Below are 14,403 nucleotides of genomic sequence, written 5' to 3' on the forward strand. Positions count from 1 at the left end.
GCCTGCCTCGGCTCCCGGCTGGTGCGGGGTGGGCTGCGCGGAGGCGACTCTAGAACCTGTTTTTTCTGGAGGAACAGCCTCTCCCGAAGCCTGGGAATAGACATCTGGGGCCGGGAAGGTGTGAGGCCAGGCCTTCCCTTTGTTCAGAGACCTCCAGGCCCAGGTTAACCCAATGGTTTTAGGGCAGAGTCCGTCTGGGTACTCAGTCCTAGGCTTAGCAAAGGTTAAGTCCCCAGGGCAGGGTAGGCTGTTGACAGAATACAAAAACATGCCCCTAAGATCTGATTTTTTCTTTTTTGAAGATAAGGACTAACATTTCCTGTCTGCATTTTAAACATCTAGTTCACTTTTCTATTTTCTTGGTACCCTGAATAAAAGGTTACCAACGCACACAGTTGGGCTTTCCCCCCCCCCCCCCCCCCAGTATATGTAGTCCCGAGGAATCAAACTGCCACTTTATGCAGGCAAAGTCAGGTCCTGGAAACCCCTCACTTGGTAAGCTGGTCCCTACGACCCTCTCCTCATCGGTGTTTCTAGGCAGTGAGGATGGGTTTAGCGTGTCTGCCATTACCAGCTGTAGCCCGCTCTCGATCTAGTGACCTCTGGGGCACAGAGTTGGCTGTCCCGAAAGGTGGTGCGCGGGCCCCGCCCAAGCCCCGCCCCTCCGCCCCGGGGGGCCGCCGCCAAAGCCTGGTGCCTGGATCACGTGGACCGGGGCCGCTCTGAGCATGCTCAGTGGCCCGGCAGGTGGGGCCGCGGCCGTAAGTCCTGGTCCGGCCGGCCCGGGCCAGAGGGGCGGGGAGGAGAGGGAAGTGGGCGGGGGCCGCTGAGCGCGGTCGCGGGAGTTGCTGGCCGCCGCGGGGCGCTGGGTTGTTTGGAATCTCCCCTGCCCCCGGGCCAGCATGAGCTATGGCATCGGTCAAGGTGGCCGTCAGAGTCCGGCCCATGAATCGCAGGTGAGTGTGTGGGGGGGGGATAGGGGGTGGGGGGATAATGGAGCCCCCCCCCCACACTTTCAGGAAAAGCTGGTCTCCAGGCCCTGTCTGAGGTCAGCCTGGTTGGAAGTGTCCCGGCTAAGTTCCCGGCCCACCTGGTCGTGGCTGGCTTCTAGGGGCCTGGAGGACGTCGTGCTTTGCTGTCCCCTTTCCTGGGGTTCTGGAGAGGACCCTGAGAGCAAAGAGTTCCAGAGGTCTCGGGCGGGGAAGATTCTTACAAACCCGCCCCCATCCCTGTCAGCAGGCTTTTTGCTTGTCTACTTTGCCCAAGCATTTTGGGATCAAGTGCAGGAGGGTGTAAACTACGTGTGTGTGTGTGTGTGTGTGTGTGTGTGTGTGTGTGTGTGTGTGTGTGTGTGTGTGTGTGTGTGTGTGTGTGTGTGTGTGTGTGTGTGTGTGTGTGTGTGTGTGTGTGTGTGTGTGTGTGTGTGTGTGTGTGTGTGTGTGTCCTGGGGACATCCTGAGCTGTCAGGCATACATCCTTCCTTTGTGACAACTCAAATCGTCTCTGTCATCCATGCTACTTTTTGTTTTGCTTTTACTGTCTTTGAGGCAGTTTTGAGCCCCTGAACTTAGCAATTGGTAACTTCAGGTGAAAAGGGGGAATGAGGAGACTCTTGGCAAAGTTTTTAGCTCTTAAGAAAGTAGTCAGAGACACTTCACACCTGTTAGCAATAATGCTGAGGTGGAGAGGGACGAGAACCCGTTTAGAATTTCACCATAGGATGTGTTTCTGTAAAGTCAGGTTCATTCCCTCCCTCCCTTGTTCCCAGAAGTCATCTTGTGCTTCCTGGCCAATGACTTCTTTCTTCGTCACCAGTTGACAAGATGCTTTGGAGAAGTTACTTTTTAAACTGGTTTAACTTTAAAGACCGGAGTAGATCTGACTGGGACACCCTCCAAGTTGATAGACACAGTTTGTACAAAGACATTTGTATTTATTAACTTTGCAGCCAGGTTGTTGTGCATGGGACTTTCCATGTGGCCTTTCTCTTCAAGTCATGTTGGCAACTTGTGTTTGCTGATTTCTGACAACTGGCTAGGGTACCAGAAGACTGTAAAATCAAGAACTTTCTAGAACCTTATTTAACTCATCTGAAGCTAATTTTCCTTTGGCAAGCAGGAATCATTCTAAGTTGTGACCATTAAAAACAAGTGTTTCAGAAATCAGTGGGGTTATTTTTTTGTCAGTGTGTGTGATTTGTCAAGTTACTTCTTTAAAAGATACTCTGGTTTTCATTTTTTTTTTTTTTTTTTTTTGGTGGGTCATGGTACTTGAACTCGGCCTGGATGTTGTCCCAGAGGTCTTCAACTTAAGGCTACTGCTCTACCCCTGGTACGGGTGTTGTACTTGAGCTCTTCAGCTCAAGGCTACTGCCCTATCCCTTGAGCCACAGCCCCGCTTCCCTTTTTCCCTGGAATCCTGAAACAGGGGGATGGAGAATTTGAGGTCAGCTTGGGCTATAAGACTCTTAGTTTTTTTTTTTTTTTTGTTTTTGTTTTGCCAGTCCTGGGCTTGAGCTCAGGGCCTGAGCACTGTCCTTGGACTTTCTCAAGGCTAGAGCTCTACCACTTGAGCCTCAGAACCAATTCCAGCTTTTTCCTATGTATGTGGTACCGAGGAATCGAATGCAGGCCTTCGTGCATGCTAGGCAAGCACTCTACCACTAGACCAAACTCCTGGCCCCCACTTTCATTTTTTTACCAGCTAATTGGAGATGAGAGTCTCCTGGATTTTTCTCTCTGGACTGGCTTTGAACTGCAGTCCTCAGATCTTAGTCCTATGAGTATCTAGAGTTACAGGTGTGAGCAAATGGAGCCAAATTTAGACAATGTTATATATATATATATGTATATATATATATAATCAGTTTACTTATTGCTTTGCAATAATATGAACTCATTCTAGAATGTTGCCCAGATTAACTTTGGAAAGCATTTATTAAGCTCCTGCAGATGTCTCATTATATGCAGTACTGTCTAGTGTATGAGGTTTGTGAAGACCCCACTGTCTGATGAGAGTGGGAGTAGATACTGACATGATTCTTAAAACAGGGCCTTCATGGACTGGTATTGTGAATTCATTGCCTTAAGAATGTAGGCCTTAACCTGAGGTTCATGGAGGGATGGTAGGAAACAAATCCCCAAACCCCATGCTTTGTGGAAGTAGATATGATTGTTCTTGGCAGACAACTCTGCTGGCATCAAAAGTGGGATGAGAGGTAAGGAAGCAGCAATCAGGTCAGAAGGGGAAATGGAATGGTGGCATAATCTTCCAAGACAGTTCACTGGTTCCATGGACAGGATCTTCCAGCTTACTGTAAGGGAAGAAGTTGGGACGGGAAGAGGAGGAATGTTGAGTCATTATCTGATGTTTGATTCTTAGTTGGGCCAAGATTTGGGAAGAGTGGACAATAAGGTGATGCCTTCTCTCTCAGACATGTAGAGTGACGTGAGGTAGAGTAAATGTTAAGGAAGTTTAGCAACAGAGTAAGGTGTGTCTGTTGACCTTGTTAACTGAGGTGTGGGAGAGAGGGCATCTATTTGTGATGGGAGGGCTCAGCAGATAGTTACAAACTTGTTTGAGGTCCCAGATCATTCCAGGATTGTCATCTGGAAATCTTGTGCATGTAGATGAAGTATACTAGGTGAGAAAGAAGGGTTGCCAGGATTTTATTGTTGGGATGGGAGTCCCCTGAAGGTGGTGGTAATTGTTCTGCATCATATGTTGCCAAGATGGTGAGAAGATGAGGTCCTTGGTCTTAGAGATAAGCATACTGGTAACCTTCAGAAGGGCAGTTACAGGGAGAGTCCAGGATCCGGAAGCTGGCAGTGATATACAAGGACGTATATGAATAGCCTACTGGGGTTGGAGGCGTGGCTCACTTCATAGAGAGTGCAAGCTAGTAAGCAGAGTATTAGGCACCAAGATCGAGTTCCAGTCTTGCAACACAAACAACAAAATAGCCAATACGTGGCTTAGTTCATAAGGAAAGGCATGGGAGTTATAATGACCATAGGAAACAATTATTTTTAAACCAATGAGACTGGTAAATATGAACTAAGCATCATCAGTTGTTGTTGTTTACTGTTTTATCGACAACAAAAGCCTTTGAATTGCTCATGGCAGTAGGAAGGGTTCAAACCTCTGAAACTCTCATACCGGAAAAATTGACAGTGGCTGAAAAGATTAGAATCGAATCCCTTTTAATCTAGTAATTTCACTTTTAGGAATTTCTTATGCAGATTATGTTTCTACCGACTAAGATGTATGTGTATAGTTTCACATTAGGGATTGATAAAAACAAGATAGACACAAATACAAACATGCACACAGAGATCAGTCTTGATCTACATAGAACAATTCATAAGAAATCTAATAATAGACCCTCTAAAGAGGAAATTGGAGGCAAACCTGTTAGATGAAGAGGAAAAGCTTTTTCTGTTTTTCCTTTTTATTGTTTGACTTTTCACATTGCTCATGCACAACTCATCAATAACCGAAAACTTGTATAATTTTTTACAAGTGAACTAAAAAGTCATGACACAGGAAAAAGGTTTCAGTAGGTTGTTAGGGAGGACTGGAGGAAGTTGTTAAAAGCTTTAGAAACATTCTTATTACCATATGTCCCTTTCATGGTGAGATTTCATGCATACCTTATACTGAGATAAAATTCTCCCTCCTTGCCCTTTTATCCTGAAGCCTTAACTCAGGGCCCTGCCTCTCCCTTGCCTTTTTTTTACTTCAAGCTGGTTCTCTATCACTTGAGCCATACCTCCACTTCCAACATTTTGCTGGTTAATTGGAGATGCGTTTCCCAGAGTTTTCAGCCTTGGTTGGCTTCAAATTGCGATCTTCAGCTGTCAGCCTTTGCAGTAGTTTGGACTGCAGGTGTGTAAACCTGGTCTACTCGCCTCCCTATTGTCCTTCCTCCCTTCTTAAAATCATTTCAGTGGATTTCCTTACTGTATTTATAGCTCTGGCTAAGAGGAGGCAACTCATAGAAGAGACAGAGACACAGACAGAGACACAGAGACTTAGAGAAATACGGATTGCTGCATCTAGGATCTTAATGGGGCAAAATGGTGGGAAAGTGAGTTTGTCCTGAAAATCTTCCTCAGCAGTCTGGCCTGATGTGGAGTTCAAGCACTTGCTTCTATCCAAGTTTTGAGGAGGTTTTTTTTTTTGGCCAGTCCTGGGGTTGGGCTCAGGGCCTAGGTTTTCTCAAGGCTAGAGCTCTACCACTTGGGCCACAGCACCACTTCTGGCATTTTTTTCTATGTATGTGGTACTGGGGAATCGAACCTGGGTCTCCGTGCATGCTACCCAAGAACTATACCACTAGGCCAAACTCCCAGCTCCGAGGAATTTGTTTTTACTGTCTTGTGGCTCACGTTACGGCAGTACTCATTCCAGATGCAAAGAGGATTTGGGTGGTGTTGAGATGATAGCAGCTTCCTTTATTGAAAGTACTGTTCTGTGCCCGGCTCTGGCAGGAGCACCAGGTACAAAATCAAATTCAGTCTATGCATGCACCTTAGCAGGTAAGAATCATACAATGTGTATGTTATTTACAATTTGGAAAACAGTGCTTTTCATGTCTGGATTGCTACAACTAAGTCGTACAAGCTGGGTCCTTTGAAAAATATTTCTTGTGCTTTTGGAGGCTGCCAAATCCAAGATTGGCCAATCAGGGTTTGGTAAGTTCCCCTGATAAGGTCTCATAGTGGACAGGGAAAATTCCCTTGGGCCTGTTTTATGAGGGCACTAATCTCATTCCAGAGGGTGCTTCCCTTTATGTTTTACCTCCCAGAAACCCTCATACCACCTCATTGGAGATTAGAGTTCAACATTGGCATTCGAGGAGCAGAAACATTCAGAACTTGACACAAGGTTCACTTTTTTTTTTTGCTGCCAGTCCTTGGGCTTGAACTAGGGGTCTGAGCACTGTCCTTGGGCTTTCTCAAGGGTAGAGCTCTACAGCTCTACCATTTGAGCTACAGTACTACTTCCCAGCTTTTTTCTATGTATGTGGTACCAAGGAATCAAACCCAGTCTTCGTGCATGCGAGGCAAGCACTCTATCCCTAGGTCAAACTCCCTGCCCCAAGGTTCACTTTCATAGAGTCACAGTCTGTGCTTTATAAAAGAAGTAAATCAGTAGCAGAAACTGGATTTTCTTTACAACTTGTATGGTCAAAATGTTTAAGGAAGTATACATTACGACTCCTTTTGCTAGTTTTTTTTTTTTTTTCCCTCCCTCCCTCCCTCCCTCCCTCCCTCCCTCCCTCCCTTCCTTCCTTCCTTCCTTCCTTCCTTCCTTCCTTCCTTCCTTTTTTTCTCCCCTGTCAGTTGTGGGACTTAAACTCTGGGCCTGGGCTCTGTCCCTGAGCTCTTTAGCTCAAGGCTACTGTCCTACCCTTTGAGCCACAGTGCCACCTCTGGTTTTCTAGTGGTGGTTAATTGGAGATAAGAGGCTCATGGACTTTAGTGCCCAGGTTAGCTTTGAACCTTGATCCTCAGATCTTAGCCTCCTGAGCAGCTAGGATTATAGGTGTGAGATTAGACTGGCTAATCTGTCGACTTTGCTGTCACTCTTTTTCTGTGAAAACACTGGGTGATCCTTCAGGATCATCTTTTCTACCCCATTTGTTTGGCAATGTGAAGAGGGCAGGGTGTCACGGCTAGACCGAGTTGGTTAAAATTTTGGTTTGTCTGTGTTCATTTGAGCAAGACATGTAATTGTTTTGAGCCTTCATTTTTAGGTCTGTTAAAGGTTATTGTTTGTTATAGATACTTTATAGTTCTTCATAAGCTACATAAGTACTTTATAAGTGGGTTTTTTTCCTTAAATATTTTGGACTGATTCACAAGATGTATATCTTACATTGTAGCTCTGTAGATAGGTAAAATAACTCACAAGTCATTTAGTCTTATATGCAGTTCACTTACATTTTATTTCATTAAAAGATGTGTCTGGATCATTAGATTGGTTCAGGGTGGACTAAGGGGTCGTGGTTTGCAGCGTGAAAATCACAGTGTGGATTCAGTGAGGAATGCATGAGGAACAAGCCCTCCCCTAGGTGCCTGGGGTCTAGCAAGGGCTCCAGGGTCACTGTCTGGCTGGAGATGCAGCTCAGTGGCAGAGAACTTGCCTAGTGTGTGTGAGGCCCTGGGTTCTAATCCCAACAGAACCAAGAGAAGCAAAATTACTTGTTGTTACTTTTTTTTGAAGTTTATTAATTGTAACTTTATTAAAAACAAATATTAAATGATGTTTTACCAAACATTTTAACCAAGAGTGCAGCTTTGTGGCAATGTTTTGAAATGTTGCATTTTATCTAAGGCAAGTCCAGCCCATATTTCCCCTTTTCTTCCTGCCCTTTGCTTTTCCTTCTGCTTAGCATGTCTTGTGCAATTTTATCTTCCCTGTCTCTTTAGTTCAAAGGAGCGAAAGAAGAAAAGAGTCAGGGGCATATGGAATGGATGATTCCTTTACAGGTTCAGTGGAATCTTTCTCTTCAAGAGCAAGATGGCATCAGAGGGAGGACAGTCCCTGGTCACTTTCTGAAGTCTGTAGTGAAGGAGACAGCTCCTGAATTCAAGTCTTTTCTATTTTCCTTGGCAAGTGCTCCTTCCACTTATCAGCTGACTGACCTAGGGATTCCCCTACTATCCCCCCCCCCACCCTTTTTTTTTAAGCAGAGGGGAGATTGAGCCTCTCAGTAATTCTGGGGCAGGTCAACTCCTGTTTTCTTCATAGTCTTTATGTGGACATTTGCTTGCCTCTTAGCTCACTCGTGACATAGCCTGAGGGCCCTGCTGGTCCATTGGCTGAGCCTACACAAACGCCCAATAACCCTTGACCAAGTAGAGTAACTGGTAAATGCTTGGCAGATGCTCTTTGGAAGTTGGAATTGTTGATCTCCAGATTAGGAATAAGAATTTAGAGACTGAAACTTCTCTGCCCAAGGTCCACGCAGGTAGAACACTGTGGAAAAGGCAGGGGTGGATAGGATGTAGGAACAAATATAGTGTGCTAGCATTTAGCTATTGTAAGAATTTGTTGAGAGGCAGCAACAGGGTTTTCCTAGGGCTTTTGTTTCTTAGGGAGTACAATACTGGAGTTTGAACTTAGAACACCACACTCCCTGGGCTTGTTTGCTCTGCTGGCACTCTACACTTCAGCTGCACATGTAAGCCTACTTTTTGGCTGGGATATGGAGTTTTATGTACTTTTCTGCCTGGGCTGGCTTTAAACTGAAACCTTCCAGGTCTTCGTCTCCTGAAGTGGCTGGGATTAGAGGCATAAGTCACAGGTGCCTGACTGAAGTCTCCTCTTTGTTAGCATAAGTGGCTGTGGTTTTTTTATTGTGCTTTGATGGTAGAATGAACATAAGTTGCTGGATACATAGAGTTTTTATTTTTCCCCCAGTCCTGGGGCTTGAACTCAGGGCCTGGGCACTATCCTTGAACACTTTTTGCTCAAAGATAGTGCTCTGCCACTTGAGCCACAGTGCTACTTCTGGCTTTTTCTAAGTATGTGGTACCAAGAAATGGAACCCAGGGCTTTGTGCATGCAAGACGAGCTCTCTACCACTTGCTCCTGGCCCCTGGACATATAGACTTTAAATAAAATCTGTATTTTAGCTTATCAGTTACACTGTGTACTTCAAAAGCCACATATTATCAGCTTAGATACTGAACATGTCTACCTTCATGAAACAATTCTGCTGCATGCTGACTGAGCAGGGCCTGAATCCCAGACATGCCCATCCTTGTTTTGTGCCTGGTCTTAACTTCCCGTTGCTTCCTTGTTCAGTGCTTCTTGGTTTCCACCTGTGCAGTGGAGGTGACCCTCCTTCCAGGCTGAGGAGGTGATGGCATGAGTAACATCTCAGACATTGCTAGGCCCCAAAGCCTGCTAGGAGCTACGAATGTTTTTGTTTTTTGTTTTTTTAAACAGGGCTGTACTTTGCCAGTTTGTGTTTTTAAAGTTCCATTTGATGTCAGTGTATGGAAATATTATTTCTAGCACCAGACACAATGAACTTGTGTATACTGCTTGTGAAGTGCTTTGCCAAGTGCTTTTAAACACTTGTTATCTCACAGCTTTACCTGACATTGCTCTGTGCTGCAAGAATGTGAGGTTGAGTGAGTGCAGGTGATGAGTGCAGGACACGCCTCAAAAGAACTGAACTCCAGTACTCCAGTGATCTCATTCTGATTGATGACAAAGGGCCAAGTGAAATAATAAACCTTCCAGACAACTCCATGAACAAACTCTCTATATTTTATCCTTTTATTTTTGTAGTGGTAGGAATTGAACCCTGGGATTTCACATGATAGGCAAGTACTCTATCACTGAGTTATACCTCCCATACCACACACTTTTCTGAGTGTGAAAATCGCACACTTGTTTATATATGATTGTTATATATAAAAGCATACCAAAACAATCAATTGGCAAATCAGTCTTAATTCCATAACTTGGAGCTAACTGCTCCTAAACTTTTGGTACCTTCACATTTGGTCTTTGCTTTGTTTGTTTATATTATTTTATATCCTGGATTTTGTGGTTGGAAAAAAAACAAAACAAAACATTGTGAAGACTAGTAAGACAGACAGAGAGAGGCAGAGGGGTCAGAGAGGACTCCGAGTACAAGTGTGACTTCTGCCAAATGTGGAATTATGGGCAGGGGATTGGGTAGGCTGGAGGGAGGGTTATGTGAGGGTACTGGTCAGGATGCCTGTAGGAAATGTGGGCACCCAGGCAAGTTCCCAGATCTTTAGGTGTTGGGGAGGCTGGGAACCTGAGGGTGATTGTGAGGTGGAATATGAGGAAGACTGCTGTGGAGAAAAAGGGGACTGCAGTCCTGCAATGAGGCTCAGTGGTCAAGCTCTTGAGAAGGACAACCCAATGAGCTAATCATGTTGATAGATGTGTTTCTCCTTTTGCAAAATATTGATGCCCCAAGTGTGGTTACCCCGGGGGAAAACTGTGAGTCATGAAGACTTTATTTCACAAAATGAAAACTGTTAGCCCAGTGCTAGTTACTCACCCTTTTATCTCTCCTCCTCTTATGAGCATATGGTGGGGTTTTCTACAAACACTTGTCATGATCTTCTGCTCTGTGGGTTGTACATTTTGTTTAAAAGTGTCTCCGTTTTAATTTCTATCGTGGTAACTTTCAGTATATAGAGTTGGTATAGTAAGCACTCTTTGAGCTCCTCAGTAATTTTTTGAGTATGAAAGGGACCCGAGATCCCAGCATTTGAGAACCACTGCTATTAAATACTGCCACGTAGGTTACTTGTGGAGATTACGTGAAGTAGTTTATATAACGTGTCAGCAAACCTCATGTGTGTATGAACTTTCAGTAGCATATTGTGACTGTTATTTTTTACTGTCTTCCTTGTTACTGACTACTATACTTGAGGAAGCAAAAGAAGAGGTGATCCCTGAGCTTAGAGCTCTGGAGGGGCCTAGTGGAGGCTAGGAGGTCCTGACAGCATGGAGGTGGTACCTATTGATTTCCCTTAGATTAAGAGAGTGGTTCCTGGTCACCTGGATGGAGTTCAGCTACTGTAATTCAATCTTTTCAAATTCTTTGGCTTATTGTGTGAAGACTGTTTCCTGGCTGGGAACACTGCCTTCACCTGGGCTTTGTAAACCTAGATATGGGAGAGGATTGCTGTTTTTGTCTGCCTTTTTTTTTTTTTTGCCAGTCCTGAGCTTGAGCTCAGGGCCTGAGCACTGTCCTTGGGTTTTCTCTAGGCTAGAGCTCTACCCCTTGAGCCTCAGCACCACTTTCGGCTTTTTTCTGTGTATGTAGTATTGAGGAATTGAACCTGGGTCCTCGTGCATGTTAGGCAAGCACTCTGCCACTAGGCCACACTCCCAGGTCCTGTTTGTCTGCTTTTTTTTTTTTAGAAAAAAATAGTTATTCTAAAGGTGTTGTACAAATGGGTTATAGTTACTTTAGTCAGGTAAGGAGTGTATTTCTTTTTGGAGTGTTAACACCCTCACTTTCTCCCAGTTTTTCCCTCCTGTCCCACCATTTGTGTAGTTCCTTTTCAATATAGTGTCTAGTGAGTATCACAGCTGCGTTTGTTCATCTGTTGTCCTTCCATTTCTGTACCCTTCTCCCCTTGCTCTCTCATATATGGATGAACAAACAAGACAAAAAGCAAACAAAAAATGAAGGCAAAAACCTCTTTTCCATTTCCTGGAGCTTATTTTGATAAATATTATTTTATATGCTCTGATTCTGCTTTGGTTTTTAAAGGAGCAAAAGAAGCTAGGCATGGTGGCTTATACCTGTAATCCTGGCTACTCAGAAGGCTGAGATATGAGGATCGTGGTTCAAAGCCAGCCTGGGCAGGAATGCCCATGAGACTCTTGTCTCCAGTTAAATACCAGAAAACCATCCTTGGAGTTGTGGCTCAAAGTGGTAGAATACTAGCCTTGAGCAGAAAAGCTCAGGGACAGTACCCAGGCCCTGAATTCAAAGCTCACATGGATAAAAGAAGCAAAAGACTGGTAGAGAGTAAGTATGTTAGAGGACGAAGGCTAAAAGAGGGGTTTGGAGATGGAGCTGGCTGGCCAGGGAAAGGTGTTTCCCAGCTGGGAGTGGGAAACTTGGGACACTTTTGGTTGTTAGCACAGGGAGGGTGCTGTTGGCTCTGGCTTAGTTTGGAGTACATGTGAGTATTCTTTTTCTTTTAGGTGCTGAAAGTAGCATTTAAAAATATCTTAGTATGCATATTATACCTATGGTATCAGGGTGGATATTAATATTTTAAAATGCTTTTTGGTAGGAGAGTATTTACTGAGCAAAGTTTCGGATTAAATTTCTATTTTATGGCCCATGTGGAGAATGTGTGAGTGAGAACAACAGTGAGAGAGCATGAGTGTGTGTGTGTGTGTGTGTGTGAGTGTGTGAGTGTTTATGTATATGTATATATATGCATATGTATATGTATAAGAGAGAGACAGATTGGTGTTTGGTTGTATGATCCAAAGCACTTTGTCCCATAGTTGATTGTTTTTCTAAGTTGGTTCACTAGCATTCTCTTGTTTTTGCAGGTTAAAGTTTTTGGAATAGAGTCTTCCTAAAGCTTGTTTCTGGTAAAAGAAAACATGTCAATTACAGTTGCACCTCAGCTGGGATGGAGCAGGGAGGGGAGATTTGATGGTGTTTTATGATAACTCCTTACCAAGGACTGAGTTGGTTAATTCCCCCTTTTGACTCCTGTCAGGCTCAGGTTGTGAAGAGTCGGAGTAAGCATCCTTCATGGGCTGTCAGTCAGTCATAGCTAGCTTGGGTCCAGCCTGCTGATGGATGTCAGGCACAGGGCATACCTGCCTTCATCTTCTCTTACTGGCTCGAGGCTGAACATTTACTCCATCAGTCTCTAAAATACATCCATTATTCCTCGTTGCTGCCCAGTGGAGAAGTGGCTGCTTCTGTGATTAGCACTCCAGTCACAGACACTTGGAGTATATACATCTCAATGAGATGTCTAGAATGTAGAGCATTTTGAGAAAGTTACCGCTTTCACTATAGTGGTCTTGATAAGTAATTTTGGTCATTAGTCACTATTTCTGGCCACTTAGTCCCTAAATCTGGCACTGTCATTATCTAATGTAATACAAAGATCCTGCAGAAGTGAATATCCTTATTTCTGGTTTTTGGGCACAGAACAGGATGAGAGGAGGATCCTGATTGAGTTGACACTTCTGAGAAGCCTGTGTCATTTTCCTCTGGTTTCCTGGCTTCACAGGATTCACTGTTACCTGAATTTCCTCCTTTATGTCAAGTTCATAACAGCAAGGAACTGGAACTACAGGTCTTATTTGTGGCTGTTTCCTCCTAGCTTAGCTCAGTGTCTGGCAGACATGGGTGTTCAAATACTCTCCGTTGCATTCATGGCTCCCCTTCCTATCCTGCACACTTCTTTGGGCTTCTATCTGTAACCCAGGCATCTCTAGGATGTTTACAGCTGCTTATGAAAAGGAAAAGAGACTCTTGACAGTCTCCTGCTGGGTGTTGGGAAGAAGGAAGAGAGGCAAGAGAAGGCTGTGACAGAGCCAGATTAAGGAGTAGCTTCAGTTTGTTCCCTGTTTATCAAGTTCATAATGTATGAGTTATACACCCAAGATTCCTTGTCCTTGTCTCTTAAGGTTAGAGAATTGGAAGGACCAGAGGCATTCTTGTTTTAAGTGATACATCGTTTGTGAGACAAAATATTGTAATTTCTTACTTCATAAAAGAGTTTGACAACCGACAAAGGCCTCATATCTAAAATATATCAACAACTCAAAAAATTGAATCACTCCCAAACTAATCTCCAAAGTAACCATCCCATTAAAAAATGGGCCAAAGACTTAAAGAGAATCTTCTCTGAAGAAGAAACAAAAATGGCCTATAGACACATGAAGAAATGCTCAACATCTCTGGTCATAAAAGAAATGCAAATCAAAACAACTCTAAGATTCCACCTCACTCCAGTTAGAATGGCCAGGATCAGGAAAACGAATAATAACAGATGCTGGAGGGGATGTGGCCAGGAGGGATCACTACTACACTGTTGGTGGGAGTGCAAACTCGTTCAACCACTATGGAAAGCAGTGTGGCAGTGCCTCAGAAGGCTAAACATAGAACTCCCCTATGATCCAGCAATTTCACTACTTGGCATTTACCTAACCATCCAAAATCTAGGGCATACTAAATCCACTAGCACAACAATGTTCATTGCAGCACTATTCACCATAGCAAAGATATGGAACCAACCTAGATGTCCCTCAGTTGATGAGTGGATTAACAAGTTGTGGTATTTGTACACAATGGAATTCTATGCTGCTGTCAGAAAGAATGACATTGCCCCATTTGTTAGGAAATGGAAAGACTTAGAAAAAATCATATTAAGTGAAGTAAGCCAGATTCAAAGGAACTTAGGCTCAATGGTTTCCCTCATTTGTCATAATCAGTAGAAACCTTGGGCTCTACTAGCAGAGATCTGCAATAGAGCAAAATCTTGATACATAAGGCCATATAGTATGAAGCTAATTGAAAGGACCTCCAGATATCGAAACAAAAGCCATATAACGAATGATTGTTGTCCTTAATATACTATGTTGTCTCTCCTTTGCTGTCCCTTGGTTATCTCATATTGTTATAGTATCTCACTTTGTTATCTGATATATTGAATTTATTTGTATTTGGTTATTTGAAATTTGATAGGGAAGGGGGGAAAACCAAGATGGGTGGGGGGTTTGGGGGGGGAGGGAAATGGGTACCAAGACATGTGAAAGGGTATCAATGTACGTGAATTAATGCACCTTCTATCTGGCAAATATCATGTAACCCTTTTACTAATTACAATAAAAAATGCAAAAAAAAAG

At 43.9% G+C, this 14,403-nt stretch overlaps 1 protein-coding gene across 8 annotated transcripts in view; it reads left to right on the forward strand.

Annotated features, from left to right (window-relative positions):
* The first annotated feature begins 446 nt into the window (after positions 1-446).
* Positions 447-14,403, forward strand: part of Kif16b (kinesin family member 16B) — a 284,469-nt gene continuing 270,512 nt past the window's right edge. For 7 of the 8 annotated variants that reach the window (XM_090351966.1, XM_090351970.1, XM_090351967.1 and 4 more), the window contains exon 1: positions 812-956. In XM_090351966.1, coding sequence (XP_090208092.1) covers positions 910-956 — 47 coding nt within the window. In that variant the 5' untranslated portion in view covers positions 812-909. Of the gene's footprint in view, positions 496-811; positions 957-14,403 lie in introns of those variants that run through there. The other variant, XM_090351964.1, reaches the window with a different exon arrangement.

The sequence above is a fragment of the Megascapheus bottae genome, chromosome 18 (genome assembly GCF_031878675.1).
Source record: "Megascapheus bottae isolate mThoBot1 chromosome 18, mThoBot2.hap1, whole genome shotgun sequence".
Classification (NCBI taxonomy): domain Eukaryota; kingdom Metazoa; phylum Chordata; class Mammalia; order Rodentia; family Geomyidae; genus Megascapheus; species Megascapheus bottae.